The sequence below is a fragment of the Miniopterus natalensis genome, chromosome 20 (assembly GCF_054644295.1).
Source record: "Miniopterus natalensis isolate mMinNat1 chromosome 20, mMinNat1.hap1, whole genome shotgun sequence".
In the NCBI taxonomy this organism is placed as follows: Eukaryota; Metazoa; Chordata; class Mammalia; order Chiroptera; family Miniopteridae; genus Miniopterus; species Miniopterus natalensis.
The window spans coordinates 1,131,500-1,150,469 of record NC_142100.1 but is presented as its reverse complement, the minus strand read 5'-3'; the positions used below and the strand labels follow the sequence as shown (position 1 = coordinate 1,150,469).

The 18,970-nt window shown below is 48.9% G+C and overlaps 1 protein-coding gene across 1 annotated transcript in view; it reads right to left on the bottom strand.

The window, feature by feature from the left end:
- Nucleotides 1–15,333, bottom strand: part of SORL1 (sortilin related receptor 1) — a 164,969-nt gene extending 149,636 nt beyond the window's left edge. The window contains exons 1-2 of the mRNA XM_087828527.1: nt 15,058–15,333; nt 23–139 (exon numbers count right to left, since the gene is read on the bottom strand). Coding sequence (XP_087684653.1) covers nt 23–139; nt 15,058–15,333 — 393 coding nt within the window. The remainder of the gene's footprint in view (nt 1–22; nt 140–15,057) is intronic.
- Between the last annotated feature and the right edge of the window lie 3,637 nt (nt 15,334–18,970).

Sequence of the window (18,970 nt, the reverse complement as noted above, 5' to 3'; positions counted from 1 at the left end):
TCAGGGAAACACCAATACTTACATCACTGCTCCTGGGCCTCGTCAACGCCAGGCTGTCTCGGGCTAAGGCCACAATCACCTTGCTCTTCTCTCCAGCCCAGTGCACCACCATCTGATTGTGCGAATCATTCAGACTAACCTAAAAGAGATAAAACCAGCACAGAAGTTAGGACCCACGACTCATGCATGATAGCCATAAAAACTCTGAAGCAAGGCTCTTGCTCCTCCAGTCTCACTCAGAAACGACTGCGCTCTTAAATTTGGAGCTCTGGGCCCAGTGGCCTGCTTTCCCCTACACAGATTCCACCAGACTCAGTTCCCCCAAAAAGGAACGCTAGTCCGCTGCCATTTAAAATATAACAGGATTGCAAAAAGCCTCAGGCTCTCGGTGGTTTGTGACATGCATCTCTGGTTACTCTCATCCTTCTACTCACATGGGACATGCACTCCAAACACGGAAGCACCCTCCTCACTCAACAAATGCACAAGCCAGAGACCGCACACCTTCAGACCTGGGCTCAGATGAGCGTCTCCCGGCCTCAGGTGACACTGCTCATCCTCAGCTCCCAGCAAGGAAGAGCAAGAGAAACCATCAGTTCAACAGCAGTTTTATTCAGGTAGTTCTGAAGTGTCCCAAATAAAGAAATATTTCCAGGACTCCAAAGAAATGACCTTTGGATTTTTGCTCGCAGTAGTTCCCATGCTTCTGAATTTTGTAAACCAGTCAAACGGAAATAAATTAGAAGGCCACAGAAGACTGACAGCCACTTCCTTCTTGCCAGGTGAAAACAGAGCAGCCACTGTATCGGAGCTGACTCATCTGCTCTCAGACTGTTTTCCTACTTCCTGAGGACACAGCCCACTCCTGCCCAGGCTGCCCTGCAGGGTATGAACCTGGGGCTGAGTTCCAGCGGTGATATGTGAGGGCAGGTGTCAGTGGTCCCAGCCCCCACACAGCCCTGGATTTTTTTCTATCCCAAAGCTGCTGGGACCCTGGCATCCCAGAGGGGGGCAGAGCCGAGAGAGCAAGGAGCCCATGTCCCTGAGGAGAGCACCTCAGCTAACCAGTGCCACTCACTTTCCAGTTCTCGTAGATGGGAGATGTCTTTACACCTGAACTCCTGGGACTCACCCGTTACGTCCCTAACCTCCCTGACCAATACAATCACTTCCACCACTATAACCACCGCCATTTTTAAAACAAAGGACATTTTAACACCAAAACCTGAGGAAACATACAATCTCAGAATAAAGAACAGTTCTTTTAGATAGTTTCTGCTTATGGAAAACTAACCACATGACTGTTGTTCTTCCTATTTCGCTGGTCACTGAACACCTGAGCCATACATTTCACCCCGTGTTTAGAACAGGGGTGAAATGACCACACTAACAGAACTTCTGAGAGCTGATGTTATTCAAAATCAGGACAAAGGCCCTGAAATCAGGAGCAGGGGCTCCCCCTCCTGCTGAGCAACGCCTGGGAGGAGCCTATTCTACTGGTCTCCTCGACCTCACTGTCTCAGGCTCCTGCAGAAGGAAACCCAGCCTCTGGGCTCTGAGCAATGCACCCTGCACCCCACCACCAGCACCACCACCACCTGCCCTAGGACTGATGCAAACTGCAGCCCCAGCAGACCTGCCTTCTGAGCTGTCTCCCATCAAAAGTCTGCAACAGAAAACCATCCCTCCCCCCCCAGGGCCTTCCTCCTCCTTGCCCTTCTCACCCCCCCCCCCATCTGACTTTCCCGCCCACTTCTTGAGAAGCTCTCAGATAGCTCAGGGGAGAAGAGAAAAGCACCTGGGCCACAGCCTTGGCTGACAGGGTGACGAGCTAATCCTTCACTACTCTGCTTTGGGTCTTACCCACATGCATCTAATTTGGTCCAGGAACCAAACTCTTGGAAAATATTTGAAATGAGACCTTTTTTATAAAAAGACCTGTAATATTTTTTAGGACAATATGTCAATTCCAAAATGTTCCTTCTCAGATAAGTCCAGGCAAGCATCAACAGAGAAATGTAAATAAAAAATAGAAATAAATAGCCTTATGACCCAGTGACTTCACTTCTGGGGATTTATCCCAATAAACCCGAAACACTGACTGGAAAGAATATATGCACTCTTATGTTCACTGCAGTGTTACTTATTTACAATAGTCAAGCTATGGAAGCAGTCCAAGTGCCCATCAGTAGACAAGTGAGTAAAAAAGCTGTGGCACATACATACTATGGAATATGACTTAGCCATAAAAAGAATGGCATCTTACCATTTGGACCTAGAGAGTATTATGCTAAGTGAAGTCAGTCAGTCAGAGAAAGACAAATACCATATGATCTCACGTATATGTGGAATCTAAAGAATAAATAAATGAACAAACAAAACTGAATCAGACTCATAGGTACAGGAGAGAACTGGTGGTTGCCAGAGGGGAGGGGACTGGATGAAACAGGTGAAGGGACTAGAAACACAAAGTGGCAGCTACAGAACAGTAACAGGGAATACAGTCAGCAATATTGTGACAGCCATAAATGGTGCCAGGTGGATACTGGAAATACCAAGAGGAACACCATGTAAAGTATATGACTGTCTAACCACTAAGCTGTACACTTAAAACCAATACATAATTTTAAAAAAAGAAATAAGTCAATTATTTAACCCAGAATGCCACAGGGAGAAGGTAGCCAAGGGAATCTCCACCATCCGCTAACACCTGACTCCGGCCTTCCCTCCCCTTTGCTCCTTCCAGCCCTCACCTCTGGGAATAATCTGGAAGCATCTATGAATCTACTCCCCTCCAAAAACATCCTCACCCTTAGAACCAGAGAGGAATAAACAGAGAAGTTATGCAAACATAAATACAATAAAGGACTTGGAATCTAGAGCAATTGCCCAAGTTCATCTGGGGTTTGGGATAAAAAAGTCCACCAATAGTCAACTTAGGACACCTCAAAACAGTCCCTCTGGCAGGTAACAACGAAATAACTCTCCGCCCAGTTACAAAGCCACCAGTGACCAGAGTGGGAAAGAGGTCTCAACAGAACTTACTGAAGTCTTTCTACTCAGAGGACATGAGATTCATGAGGCCCTTCAACTGATTCTAAAACAGGGGGAGGGGCGGAGGCAGGACAAAAACATCAGAACATCCAAGGGCATCCAAAGGCAAAGGAAACCTAGAAGGTGAGCTTGGTGAAATACCTTTTAAAAATTATTTTTTATTTTACTATATGACCCTTTTATTCCTAACGCAGACTGTAAGAGGGCAGCCCAGTGGAAAGAAAAAAAATCCCTGGCAAGAAACGGCTTGTCCGAGGGGCACCAGGCAACTCACACAAACAGCTGAGCTCTTCCACTTGGCAAGATGTCAGCATGTGCACATCCTGGTAGTGAGCAAGTCCCTGGTAAGCCACCTGCAGCCAGCTGCGTCACGGCTAGTCCTCAAGGTGGCCCAGGTGCCCATCTCCCCAGAGCACAAACCCAGACTCGGCCATAGGAATCCAAGCACCCTGAAGACACCAAGGACAGTAGAGCCGGCAGGCAGGCCAGCAAAGACGTGCATTCTGTTCTCTGGCCTACCTTCCTCCCCTCCTTCTCCCCTGCCTCCATCCCTGGCCCCCTACCAAGGGGAAAGAGCAAAAAGTGAAAGCTGACTCTCCATGAAAAGTGACCAGGAAACCAGAGGCCCGGGGCAGCCATGAAGACGACCTGTAGAACTTTGACAGATCCCTGCACCTTATGGGTGGTTTGGGGTTTGTCTGATTCCTTCTCCATCCCCAGGAACTTTGTCCTAACCGCTCCTCCTGCACCTTCCCCTCAGCAGCTGCAGACTTCAGATCCTTCTCATCAGCACTGCTCACTCAGGTCCCAGAAACAGATTGGGGGGGGGGGGGGGGTAGGAGGGTGGCTTTTCCAGGAACATAACCTCGATGCACAGTCAATTATAACCATAACCCCAAGGTAGGCACAACATTCCCTCTGCAATCTCCAGTCCCAGGGCATAGCTGGAGCTTGACAATGAGACACAATTCACTGGAGCTATAAAAGCAGCAGGGAGGGGCCAAGGCCTCCCCTCAGAAGGCAAACAGAGCAAAATCACACACTACAGAAAGTCTGTACACAGAAACCACACCACAAACAATCACCAGCATCTGGGAGGTGCTTCAGGCCTCTGCTAGACTCACAGGTGGGTGGTTGAGTCAAAATAAAGCCGCAGGGGTCACCTGGTCCATGACTGACAGAATCGCATCAGACCCACTAACTCAGAATCCCTCTGACTAGAGCCCAGGAATCAGTACTTTCCAAAGATACACCCCACGTGTCTAATGCAGTTTATTTGGGGAGCAATGAATCTAGTTCATTCCCCTTCTTACTAGCAAGACCTGGAACTTAAATGACAGTGGATAGACGACTTGTTGTGGGGAGCAATGGTCTTTGGGTATGCAGGGTAGTTGTTAAAACTCTATGATCTACTGATCTAAGCAGTCTGGGAAACCTAAACACATTATCCTACTGAAATAGTCAGACATATAATGTCTGTATTGCATGATGCCATTTATATGAAATATCCAGAACAGGTAACTCCACAGAGACAGAATGCATAGTGGTAGCTGCCAGGGGTGGGGGGGGTCAGAGTAACTTAGTGGGAAAGTAGTGATGAAATGGTTTAGAGCTAGACAGAGAAGGTGGTTGCCCAACATTGTGAATGTACTAAATGCTACTGAATTATGCACTTTAAAACGGCTATGTTATGTGAAACTCAACTCAGTTTTTTTTTAAAGGCTCTATTTATGACCTCTAAAGAACATTATACTTCTCAAGTGCTGATCCAATACACAGGAACTCCCACTTTTAAGATTTGCTTCTTTCATCTCCTGTGGATCCTTCAAACTACCAAAATACACAGCTAGAACAAGTCTCAGAGAAGGCAGGCTGAGGAGCGGGTCCTGGTCAAAGCCATCCTTCACCATGCTGTCAGCAGCTCCTGCAGAGCCCAGCATCCCAGGCCTCTCCCTGACCCCTGGTGGAGAGATGGCCTCAGGCTCGGAGACAGCACCAACCACCGCCTCACGGAAGTCACCACCCCACACTGACACACCTCCATCCCAGCTCACAACAGTCACCCCCATGCTGACACACCTCCATCCGGCTGTCTCTCGGCCCACCAGCATGCCCGGGCATTCCCAAGAGGTTAAATGGTCTGCTTCTTTTCAGGGTGAGGGGAAGAACCTGCTGCTGCCCCAGCCCCAAACTCAGGGTTGTTACAAATAAGAGGGAGGACAAGTGCTTGTGTGAGGCTTCTGGTTGCTCAGGCTCTCACTCACTGATCACACATGCAATGAGGCCTACAGGTGCCAGGCACCCACTGGGCCTCTTTAATCTTTTCCTACCTGTCACGAGTACACAGTCCTTCTGGGGAAAGCTAGTGTTGCAAATCTGACTGGTAATGAGAAATTTACAATAAAACCACAGTATTGCCATTGAGGCTTATTCAGGAGAATAAGCCTTAATGGAACGGGTCACATAGTGTCTCTACTCATTTCTTCTGCCATTACCTCTTTCAGATTGGTCAAACCCAAAGATGAGGATGTACTCGGCACCTCAGCCTACAGTCCTCACAGCTTCTTCCCAGAACACAGGACCAGGAGAATAAGGACGGCAGTCTGGCTCATTTCTCTGCCTCACTGTCAGTGAGATACAAAGAAGCACCTTTAAAATGCACTGCAGACAGTGAAGTACAAAACAAATATCCTGTCCTTCAGCCACGGGGACAGAGGCAGCTGCTAAACCCCTTGAACTACAAGACAGACCCGAGGAAACCAAAGACAGACTCCTGAGGTCCAAGAATAACAAGGTTTTCTCCAATCATCGTTTGCATGACCTAAATGCTAGGCATGTGAATCACCCCTCTGAGTCCCCTTTCAGATTGTGTTCTCACTATATTTAGTAAGCTCACCATCCTCCCTGGACTCTCCACTCAGAAGGAGGGCTGACATCTAGTTTGGGAGCTCGATGCACAGAGCCCTGGCTCACGAGATCTCCACTCACTCATTCGACTTTCACATTTGCTCAAGATGCTTCACCACAGAACTTAGTCACTACCTTACTGATAAATCTGGGCTGCCCATCTTACAGATGAGGGAGAGTGGCCTTAGGCTAAAAAACTTGGCATTTCACTACAATCTCCTTAACTAAAATCATGAGCTCTCTTTAGGGGAAAAAAAATACACACACACACGCACGCACGCACGCACGCACGCACGCGCCTTCTTTTTTTAGCCAAAGGTGATAATCCTGTTCTCAATGACTTACAATATTAGTGCAGAATTTATTCACCATGGACCTCTATGTACACCTCCTCCAGGTGAATCCCACTTTGTCATTTAGCAAACAGCACATTTTGCTGTTCCAGGACGGCTCCCTATTAAAAAGAACCTGTGAAAGGAATTTTGTCATGGAAATAACCACCCCTTCATTTACCAACTGGTAAGCAAGAAAAGCAGTAAATATCAGGGTCAGAGGAACATCAGGGAGCATCTAAACCATCCTCCCAGTCCTGCAGATGAAGTTAAGTCCCCAGGAAGAGTTAGAACTGGTGCTGCACACTACCTCAAGCCCAGGGCCCAGGCAGAGAGCATGGCAAGCCCCCGCCCCCACCCCCCAGTGTTAACTGGCTGCTGAGCACCTGAACCAGGACTAATGTTAAGTGAGGATTCACCTATGAACCCAATGCCATTTTTATGAGCTCTTTAGGATAGTTCTGGAACATCTACTTCCCCACTCTCCTCTTTGGCTCTGCAACATCACCACCTCCTTCACTCAATAAGTATTTATTGAGCACTTACTATATACCAGACTCCAAGCTAGGAACTAGGAAGACAGCAGACCTCGGGGGTGGAGAAGCATAGCTGTGCATGGGGCAGAGAGTGGCTGCACTGAGGACAAGACCACACCAAGGACAGAGCAAGGGCCAAGAACAAGGAGGGACTCAGGACTCATCACATTTGAAAGGTTAAAAGAAAGTTAGTGTAGCCAGGGACACCAAGAAGAGGGTGAAATTAAATGAGATCTCCAGGTTTTAAAAGGAGAAAAGAGAGTTCACAGTGAAAGGCTGCAGACCCCTGGTTGAAAGCAAAGCATGCACTGGAGTATTTACAAGGCAAACGTGCCACAGTAAAGCCAAGACTTGGCTTTGCATCTTGGTCTCTTTGATATACTAGCTGCATAACCTTGCCTACACCATTTCACCTTCCTGAGCCTCCAGATACTCATCTGTGAAATGAGAGTAATAGTAATTCTTACCTTCCCAATTGTATAGGACTATTATAAGAATCAATGTGATGTTATACATAAAAATATTTCATAAACCTCAAAATGCCAAAACACTATTTCTCCTTTTGTTACTGTTACATTCTTTACACCAAAAAAAGCCATTTTTCACAAAATGGCTCCATATAAAAAGTTAACCGAGCATCAGCAGGGTTGGACCTGAGGGCAATGACAGCGCGGGCAGATGAGATCCACACGCCCAAGCCAAACTCAGAGCTCACGGCCATGGGCCACCCTCAGGCCAACTTCCCTCGCTGCACAGCAGGGCTCACAACCTGGAGAAACCTGACCTCCAGTGCACAGGCTCCCATGCAGCGGTGACACTCATTTCCAGCATTTTCCTCGCCTCAAAGGTAAAGCATTACATCCCATCACTGAAGGCGTCCAGACCTGACCTTATCAGGGGCTTCTTTGCCGACTGTGAGAGAAGGCACATCAACCCTGAGCTTTGACTCCTAGTTTAACTCCCGCCACCCTGTGTCAATCCCTTTCACCTCCATCCAACTCTCCACATCCACCCGTTAAATTCTCCTCTAAAGATGCAAGGCCTCATTCCTGCAGCAACCCATCACCACCAGCACACCTTGCCAAATTCAGCAAACCACATGCCCAGTTAACGAGAGGTGCAGTGAGAGAACTTCAGCAAACTAAACATATACAGATGAGCTAAGTTACAGGTAGAGAGTCTCATGTTACCAATTAATTGAGCACAGGTTTAAAATATTTCAAGACTCTTCCAAACAGTCCCCATGTCACAGGCCACTCTCCCACCTCCACTCTGTCCCCACGCCCTGCCATCAGCAAGGTCCTCTTCCAAGATCCTTGGGCAGCCAGCACTCATTTTTCTTACAATGGGTCCCAAGGGCACGCCCATTGGAACTGTCTTACATGGATCCTCTGCACTAACAAAGAAAGAAGGTCCTTAACTATTTGGGCCCCTGCCTCATATATGGCTTATCTCATAGGCATCCATCTGAGTCTCCCCAGTGACAGTCCCTAAACTAGATTTTCTCCCAAGTTTGCTTTTAACCCCAGTCCTCCATGCTCAATGAGATCATCCCAGCTTTTCCCAATTTTTTTCTGGACACAGAGGTTTCCTAAGGGTTAAAATTTCCTCATGACACTATTCAGCTCCACAGCTCAGCAAGGTAGAATGGCTCCCACCTCAGTACCAACTAATATATGAAAATCCCAGTTTAGAACCCACTTATTGGCTCAAACCCACATTTATTTCACATAACAATCAGCCTAGCCATCTTCTCCTCTCTGATCCACAAGTTATTTGGGTAAGTGGGTTTCTATTCCAGAGGCTGGCCTCTTTTCTAAAAAGCAATGTTACTTTCTTCATTTAAAAAACAATGGAGAGGGATCATAAATAGCACACTGGCCCCTACACAGAAAAAACAGCATTTGATAAACACACATCTTTTTATTGCTCTTGTTTGCCACTCAGACATGGGATATAATCGCATCAGCCTGCCTTTCTGAGAATTCTTGGCTGTGTTTTTAATCTAATTCAAGGGACTGGAGATAAATCATCAGGAAGGGTCCCAATGTTCCCAGGAAGAGCCACAGCAGGGCATGCTAACTTACAGGGCAGGCAGGAGGGGTTACTGCAGTGACGAAGACCGCAGGCCAGTGCTGCCGTCTTCATGCCAGCCTCCAGCCTTCGGGCTGCAGAGACGAAAGACAGGCTTGGCCACAGGGAGGCAAGTCAACAAGAACACAGGAAGCACAGGGCAGAGGTGGGGAGATGGCCCCACTGTTAAAGTGTGGTTTACGTCTTTCACTGGGAAACAGACCTGTGGGTCTGCACAGCACCTCAGCAAAGACCTACAAGGGTACACTGGTGCAAGACCACATCAGAGGTCAGATTTCGCCCAAGTCACTGACGGAAGGAAGCAGCTGTGCAGTTACCCTTAAGACGGACACTGCACCCATGTGCCATCCACAGCCCCCTGATGCACTCCTACCTAGGAGAGAAAGGCCACTGGCTCCTGCCACTTAGCTTGGCAGTCAGAAGCCACCAAAATCTGGGGTTTAGACTACACCCCTCAACTCTTGTTTCCCTCCCATTTGTGGTGAAAACAAATGCAGGCCTTCCCTGTTACTACAGCTATTCTCTCCTTGGAGAAGTAGAGGTAGCCTACCACTGGGAAGGGGAGACCTTCCACAACCTATAAGAGCTACGCACTCTAGTACACTAGACAAGAGCTGCATGTGGCTATTCAAACTTAAATTTAAATTGATTAAAATTAAATGAAATAAAATAAATTCAATTTTCAGTCATACCAACCACATTTCAAGTGCTCAGCAGCCACATGTTGCTGGTGGACACACTGGACAGCCCAGATACAGAATATTCACCACAGAGAGATCTACCCAAAGAACCATATTGGGAGATCTGTCACGAGGCCAAGAAGGTGGGTCTTCCAGCTCTTGGCTAGTAGCAGTGATATGATCATGGATGTTACACTGTTATTAACAATTACCCACAGACAACAGATTATGTCATGCATTTTAACTCACTATTGCAGTTGTGATCACTATGAAGTCCTGTCCTCATAGAACTCCCCAAAATGCACAATGCATTCCTCAGGTTACAATAAAAAACCCGAGGGTTTCCCAATAACACAGAGTGAAACCCAAATCTTGACCTTATCAGCAGCCCATCCTATTTTCTCTGATTTATAGCATCATCGGCCACCTCAACGCTAGAAGGCTGCCCATGCCACTTCTTTGAAGGCACAAGGTTCACAGCTCGATAAACCAGTAAATTGGGTTAAAATTAACTGTGGCTCATTTTAAACTGAGGGAAATTTATTTTTGCATTTGCAAGGCTGGATGAATATGCCATGTGCCAATGGATATCATGGTTGGTGTACCTAGACAATGCATCAGGATGGTTCTGTGCTCACCAACAAAAAGAATGCCTTACCCCTGCAGCCCAGACCACTAGGAAAAATACTAATCCCAAAGAAACAAACCAAAAAGGAGTGCACTGTCCTTCAGTTTCTACAACTAAATCTTTAAAAAAATGGAAGGGCAATGTAATATCTCAGCTTTAATACATTTTTTGTAGTCAATTATCTGCATCTAAATTCTAAACTCCAAACTGGGTATTGTTAATCCAGCCATTTCATGTATCAGTTGCTCAAAAGTGCAAACTCATTTTAATATTTGCCTAAGCAAAATTTAATTAGGAAGTAAACTGATGTTTTTTAAAAAAGACTAAATGAATATATAGCAAAGGAAAGAGGTTACTTTTTGGACTACCAGCTCTTCATATCAGAATGTGCCTGTGTGCACAGTGCAAAGGTGGCTCCATCTATATCTGACCCTGGAATCAAGAAATGTCAGTACAAAGGTGGTTGTCATCTCTAAGGAGAAACAAACCAAAATATGACAATGACATGCTCCAACAACATCCATCATTTTTCTTCGGGATGTTAGCTGCTGTTGGGACCTGGACCCCAGGTATCAGAGCTCTTTATTAAGAATTCCATTAACTTCATTTCACATCCTATAAAGAAAACACCTCAAAAAGAACACAAATTAAAACCAATATCCATGATCTTGATATTCTGATGTTCTCCAAACCTGGGCTCTACATCTCTAGGGAACTGTTCTCCAGAATGGCTTTTTATTTTATCCCTTAATTCTCCATTCCCTCACTCTTATCCCTGTCCCCTTTCCTCCCATTCTTTCCACATCCCCCAAGACAAGACAAGCTATGAATGAACTAAACAGCAGCCAGAGACTGAGCTGCATGCAATAAGAGGTGCCAAATGGAACCAGGAAGTTTTCAAGGTCACATCCCTTATCGAGCCAACCCAACACGCCAAGCAACTCTTCACCCACTTAGAAGCCAACTTGAAACAGTAAATGCTTTGCCTTCTCATCTTTTGGAAGCATTCAGGTTAAACATCTTAATTTCAGAACCAACCAACCAATTCTTTCCCAGGCAAGTGTATCATGCAAGAATCTATTCCAAAGAGATCTAAAGCTAAACAGAATGCCACCCCCAAAGGAGGCTCTTTGTCCCAGGACCCTGTGCTGTAACAGACACTTGATTTTGAGTCTCAAATCAGGACACTAAATACTCCCTGACCTCTAAAAAGCAGGAATTATAAAGAGAGAAGGGAAGGGAAATAAACCTGTAAGTCCTGTTAGGCTTTGCACTTCATTCCAAAGGATTTTTTCGTAAAACAATACATTAACAATATCATGAGAGCCCTAAAAGAGGGGATACCATGCAGCAGAATCCCAGCTCATCATTCAAAGTAACCCCCAGGATAGCACAGGGAAAACGGGGCTCCTCTATCCACCACCCTCACCATCAAGTGAGCCAACTCACTTTCAGTCTCCACTTGGCCCTCCTTATAAACACCTGTTCTAGAACTTGGATGTGCTTCCCACCCTCCAGGCCTATCCTCTCCCATGTGAACAGTAGGTCCACAAATATTCCTGAAGGGATCCTAAGTGCCAGGACACAGAGAAGAGAAAAAGACTTGATCCATGCCCTTGAGGAGCAAATAAGGAGATGAGACAGTTAAACAAGTATAACACAAGGCAGATAATGCTGTGCCTGAGCTCAGAAGAGCTCTTCCCTCTAGAGCCTGGGAACCCTAGGAGGCAGTCCCTGAATAATGAAGAATGGAATAGGGCAAGACCATTTCAGGCAAAGGAGAAAGCAAGCATGGTGGCACAGAGACATGGAGCTGACAAAATCAGACAGAAACGCCGTGTGGCAAGAATTATGGAATCCCGTTTTGGACTTGGCCTTTGTAAGAAGGGGCTCAACTCCATAGGTTAGTGAAGCCAGAGAAAAAGAACTGGCTACAACACAGGGCTCTTTCTCAGATGCAGGATATCCCTGCAAAAGCCCTCCTTGCTCCTCTCTTGGAAGCTGGTGGCCAGGCAGCTTCTGCTTCTAGCCTTAGTCTGTGCTACCAGGCATCCTCAACCACACTCCATGGTCGTAGGTCAGAAGCTGCAGAGTATCGGAGGCCACTGACCCTTATCACTCCATCTCCCATGCCCTCCCATATCAAACAACCCACCAGCATCCCACTGTAGAGCTGTGACGGATTCACAGCACCCACGTTTACTTGTTCCTGTTTGGGAGAGTCACATGCCTTATTTGCACTGCTTTATCTCCTTCTCAAGTTGTAAGTTTTCTGAAAACAGGGATGAAATATTCCCTGCCCCCACCTGCAGCCCCATCTCTTTACAGAGCCACACTCAATTCAAGCAATACTATGTGAAATTCCATAAAAGTTAAAGGGAGGGAGTACAAAGTGGGACTTGGCTTAGGACTAGAAACAGGACGGCCATATAATCTATAGTCCACATCCTGACGCAAAAGTGAAGGCAGCACTTCTCATAACAAGCAGGGACAACGTATAAACCAGGTCTGTCTAAGGGAAACAGGCAAAAGGTCACTCTTGCTAAAAAGGTCATTCCAAATAGATGTGAATTTCTCCAGAACGCCAACAGAGGCAGGTCAAGTCCCTTCAGTCACTGATTCCTATGCTCAAAACCCGAAGGGTCTGCACCAGATAATCCTTATGGCAGAAAGCCCAGTACCAGGAAGTGCTTCCTTCTATCTAACTCAATCCTGAAAGATTCAAACAGCCGAGCCAGCATGGCTCAGGGGTTGAGCACCAACCTATGAACCAGGTGGTCAAAGTTCATCTCCCGGAAGTCAGGGCACATGCCCAGGTTTCGGGCTCGATCCCCAGTAGGGGCCATGCAGGAGGCAGCCAATCAATGACTCTCTCACTATTGATGTTTCTCTCTCTCTCTCCCTTTCCCTTCCTCTCTCTGAAATCAATAAAAAATCAAATTAATCCCATTTTTATTACCTCAGGGCTACAGAGAACAATGGCATAGGAAGGTAGCCTCAGAGGAAAAAAAATAACGCTCCCCTGTGTCCTCACTTTTGGTAGGAATTCCTCATTATTTACTGGACTGCTGGTTCTCCATCCTTCAACTGAACCAAACTCAATCCAGCTGGCTGAGGAATATAACAGCCGAGAGTTGAAGTCACTCCCAACGAGAACACAGCTCATCTTTAACTTGCCCCAAGGAGCTTTCACAAACCAAACCCAAGGAAGAAATGGCACCTGTGTGCCTATTTTTGAAACCAGGAAAACTCTTCCCTCAGCCAAAACTATAGCTGCAGAAGACCTGGGTTCTGGAAGGGACTGTCTCCCACCCCACCCAACTCCATGCCCCCAGAGAGCTGACTGAAGTTCACAGCAGAGCTGGGCCAACTGAGAAAACTCAGTGAACAAGGGAGCCTCCCTTCCTCCGCCCCATCAGGATGCTGGCATCTCTGTTGAGAGCGAGGGCCTTACTGACTTCAACAGCACACACACGGAAGTTTCATATGGGAATGGGGAGGGAAACAAGAACCTGAGGGGTCTGTACCAGGGAACAGAGGGGATGGAGCAGGCAGGACCAGCCGCTCATGCCCACCAGCAGTCACATGCCCACAGGCACACACGGTCCCCAGGTGCTGACAACAGATGCAAGTCAAATGCTCACACCCACTCACCACCATCCCTACCCTCTTTATAGCCAAATATATGTACGAGTTAAAGGAGGTACTTAAGAAGCGTTATATAAAGACAGGGCAATTGTATGGTCACCCAAAGGTCACTGAGACAATACAGACACAAAGTTAAAGAGCAGGCAGCCCTGCCCATGTGACCTTGGGCTAGTCATTTCACCGTCCGCAGCTTTGGTTTCTTCAACAAAATGACACCATAGGGTTAACCAATGTCACCACAATAAATTTAACTTAAAAATTTTCAATGACGCCATTGGGTAAGACCCTTTATAAGGTTCTTCCTGACTCCAAGGCCTGAACGTTTAACTCTATTTCCTGAAGAAATGGCTAAAGAAAAATCAGTGAAGAGAAGCAAAACTCATTTTTATTTTAAAAGGGAACGTTCTGACTGTAGAAATGGTGGAGTTGACCACCTCCACTGGTCCCACTTTTTTCTCCCCCACGGGCTAGTTTTGCTGATGTCCACCTTAATTAACCTCAGGCTTGGGAGCCTCATGAAACAATCACACGGACAAACTGACTTTGCCAATGCTAATACTAACACACAAACTCGGTGTGCAATTTCTAGCAGTAAGTCTGGCCATAAAAGTGAAATTCATGTTATTCATGACCTAATAAACCCATTTCCCGGATAGAAATATCTCACAGATCAATGCTCAGCAAATTCTACCAGTCTTTCAAATCCTGAGGGATATTCCCATCCGAAATGGAGTGAGTTATGCTGACGGGGCGGCGGCGTGGGTCGGACGCTGACACCGCCCAGACCCTCGCGGCTACACCTCGGTGCCAGCTTTCGGGTGTGCGCGGCGCCGGCGGTCAGGCGAACGCGCGGAACCCCGGCCTCGCTGTCCCGCAGCCGCGCGCCCGGCCCGCGCCCGCGCGCCCCGGCAGGCCCGTCCGCGCCCGCGGAAAATGGGGCTGCGCCCTGCGGCGCTCGCCCGAGACGTGCGCTGCGCCCGAGGGTCGCCTGGAACGCCTTTGCCAAAACCCACAGGCGGCGGGGGGCGCGCGCAGTTCTGCTGCCCCGGCTGGGGGGGGGGGGGGGGGATGCAAGGAAGCCTCCGGCGGCGCCTGCACCGCGGGGGCCCTGCAAAGGATGGATGCGGGGCGAGGAACTGCGGGCGGGGGCGGCTGGAAGGCGGGGTGCGAGCGCTCACCTGTCCGTACACCTCGATGGGCTCTGGCTGCAGCGCGGCGCTCCGTGGCCGCCGGCGCGGCTTCTCGCCCACCCCCTGGGGGTCCCCGCGCGCCCGCAGCGGCGCCTCGCGCGGGTCGCCCTGCACCACGAGGAAGCCGCGGTCCTGGGGCGAGGGCGCGCGGCCGCCCAGCCGCACCGGCGTCCAGCCCGCGCCGAGAGCCCCGGGCGGCAGCAGGGCGACCAGGGCGAGGAGGACGGGGAGTCGCGGCTCCCTCCTGCTGCTCCGCGTCGCCATGTTCGGCGAGCGCTTCAGCAGGTGGCGCCGCCGCCAGGAGAGAATGCGCAGCGCGAGGCGGACGGGCCCAGGCCGCCCGCGCCCCCGCCCCGCGCCCGCCGCGCCCGCCGCCTCCGTGCCCCGCGCGGCGCTCGGCGGCGCCGTCACGTGTGAGGCCGCAGCGCCCCCCGCGCACGGTGTCTGCCCGCGGCCGCGCGCGACGCCGCCCCTCCCCTGCGGCGGACGGGAAACCAAGGCACGCGCTCCCCCGCGGCCCGCGGCGGGTGCCTCTGCCGCCCGGGTCGCGCGGAGGCTGTCCCGGCGGTGACCGGCCTCCCTCCCGGGTGCACAGCCCGCCGCCGCCCCCCACAGCCCCCGGCCGCATCCCCACCACCAACGGACAGCTGTGGCCGGAGAAAACGAGCTCGGGGAACACGGAGGGCACACGGGAGTCCAGATGAAGCTGCCCCCGTCGTGAAACTCAGAGTGTCAACCACCCTGGGCCCCAAAATGTACTTGAAGTGGCCAGAGCCACACGCAGGGCCCCAGCACAGTGGCTTGCTTGGGATCCCCCCAGGGCGCACTAGCAGAGCCGCTGACCTGGGCGGCAAGTGGGCAGGTACAGCCTGCAGCCAGGAGCGCTGGAGGCCCGAGGGGCACACACCGGGGAGTGGGACGACACACTTTCAATTAACCCTAAATTCAGCTTGAAGATCCAGACCCTCTGAACCACCGGACACAAAACCTCTGCGGTTGGAGCTGCTGAGGCACAGCCAAGGTAAATAATTTTGGCGAGTTTGTGGGAGCAGCCAAGGCCTATCCACTGTGGTCTCCTCTATTTCATTTTGTGCTTCGCTGTGCTCTGGACTTGGATCGTGGGTCGTGATAAGACAGAAGGAGCAGGGCTGAAGGAGAGACGACTTCTATAGCAGCATACAAGCCCTTGGTTCAGACGAAGGAGGGCCTGGTCAGTTCAGTGCTCCCAAAATGCTGCGCATGCTCAATGAACCACAGTAGCTTGACTCCTAACCCTTCTCTCTCTAGCAGAGCCGCCTTCCCCTACCCAGCACCACCAGTGACAACCTCCAAAGGGGGGACAGCCTTTCCTCACCGCCCTAAATTCAGCTTTCTACCACTCCCCCAACCCCATGCCTAATATGCTGGGGACCTGGCCTAAGGTTCTGCAGTCCCCACCTCCTCCCACCCCAGCTTTTCTTCCCCAGTTTTTGTCTCCATCTCAGCATAATTTCAGAACCACCTAGTTCTCCCCTCCAAGCAGATGGCTTATCCCCTGGGAAAGCCACTGAAACACTGCCACCTCCTCCTTCCCATCTAGACCAGAGCTGTCTTGTCAGCGCCACCTTACCAAGAGTGGACCACCCTGTGGTCTCCCGAGACCAGTAGCAAAGACACCTGTACCCTCCATGTGACACCAAGGGAAAATGAGAGGAATGTGGCTAGAGCCAGAACACCTTAGAGGATTCAATTATTGTTATTTTTTTCAACATATATTTAATGAGAACCTTCTCTACAAAAGCAAGTGTCAGAGGCCCTGCAGAAAACACATGTCCCTGAAGTGTGGATTGGAAGATAGGGAGCTGCTTTTCCCACATAAACTGCTGACTTGAGGTTCAGATGGCAATTTTCAGGGAAGGATTAGTAGGGCAGGGCCAGCTACTTGCTGATTTTGATTTTGATTTGCAACTTAAATGCTGGAGAACTGGCAAGAATGCTCAAACATGGTTAATGGACCCCTGAAAGCCTTCCCCTTTAATTGTCTACACTCCATGCCACTCTCAGGTAGATAATCTGGGAACCCCAGACTATGTGTGCCTTACGTCCACATGGTCCGGTGGAAAGCACACTGACTCTTAGATCAGAAGGTCCCCTTTCTAACTTTGGGGACTTGGCCAAATAAGCTCTCTGAGTTTCAGTTTTTTCATCTGCAAAATAAGGATCTTAATCCCTACCTATCTCACAGAATTACTGAGAGTATCAAATGAGAAAATGCACATAAACTAAAATCACTGTGCAAATTGTGAAAGCCCCATTTAGTACTGTGTACAGCTGGCATCAGAGGCATGAATTCCAGTCCTGGCTTTGCAACCAAGTTACTGCGTGATTTTTGTCCTGGTTATCTCTGAGCATTGGTTTCTTCCTTTGTAAAATGAAGAGACCTTGTAACCCTGATCATTCCCCACCCCCATCAGGGCCCCCATCCTGGGCACGAGATGGGAGCAGCCACAAAAGAGGCCTCCCAGGGCAGAGGTCAGAGTTGAATTGTGCAACTGAACAGGGTGTTCCTCCTAGCTTCAAAACCAGATCACTGAGGTGTAAACAAACCTCCACTTCCTCCAAAATAACATTCAAGTTGGGGTGGGAATGAAGACAGAGAGAAGGCAAGGCAGTCTACCGTTCCCCTCTACCCCAACCTTCTTGGCTTTGCTCCTGATGCTGCCCAGCATCGTGAGGAAAATCAGCATGCATAGGAATGTAGTACTAGACTCACAGCTGTGTATAAAAAAGCCTTGAGCGTATTGTCGGACTTCAAACTGCCTTCTGACCTTCTGCTCATCCTAGGCCTTTCTGAGCTAGGGCTGGAGATGAGGCTAGGGAAAAAATCACCCAGGGGTCACAGTGTGCCACATTTTTATACAGATAGAGGCATGTTTAAAATAGCAACAAGACCAACCATGAAGAGAAGGGGAGAAAAATCTGAAAAGCCTAACTGGACTTTTTTCTGTTCTCACTCCTCTCATGGACTTCCCAAATGCTAGGACCTGTCTGCTCACTCTCCCCCAGTCCCTGGTCTGAATTCTATTCCTCCTGCAGGTTCCAAGCGGCCTCCTACTTCACCTGGCCTAGCTGACATCCGCTGCCTTTAAGGCTTTGAGTGCCCTGCCTTCTCTGATACCCTCTGGTCACATTACTTATTTAGCCTCATCTTCCTCTTAAACTACAGGCAGCAGGAGGGCAACACCAGGGTTGTACCCCAGGTCTATGGTCCCAGTGCCCAGCATAATCCTGGCATATGATGGGTGCTCAGTGATATTCATAGAATGTATGGACATGAATGATGGGGGCTGGGGTTACACCCCCAGTTGCCTTGTGATGTGGGTAGGGGAGTGGTTAAAGGGCCAATGAGTTGAATTTCAGAACTTTTCTTACCACATTGCCCTACACCACTCCTTTCAAAGCTGGACTCTGAGTCACAACCAGACCTCTGAGCCGTTGAAGCAGGAAAGGGACCTCCCAACAAGGATTGGTGAACTTGAGTTCCTCTTCTACATCACCTTAATCAAGTAACTCCCATCCATCTCACTAGCCAGGGTAAGAAAGAAATGTCCTCCTGCCCCAGAGAAATAGCTCTTCCTCCTGCTATTGCCAAAAATCCCTTTAGTTAAGGCAAAGTCCAGGATAATTTATGAGTTTTAAAATACGTATGCACCCAGAATTTAGAGTAAGCAATTTATAATCTCACTCTTGAATTTCAAAGAGGAGGTTCTAGAAATAGTACTTTTGCACATCAGTGATTTACATTTGCATAACATTGTAACTGCATTGTCTACCAGATTTCAGCTCACAGCAAGCCTCTGAAGTGGGCTAAAGCAAGCATTATTGACACCTCTATTTTAAAATTTTGAGAATTAAGGTTTAA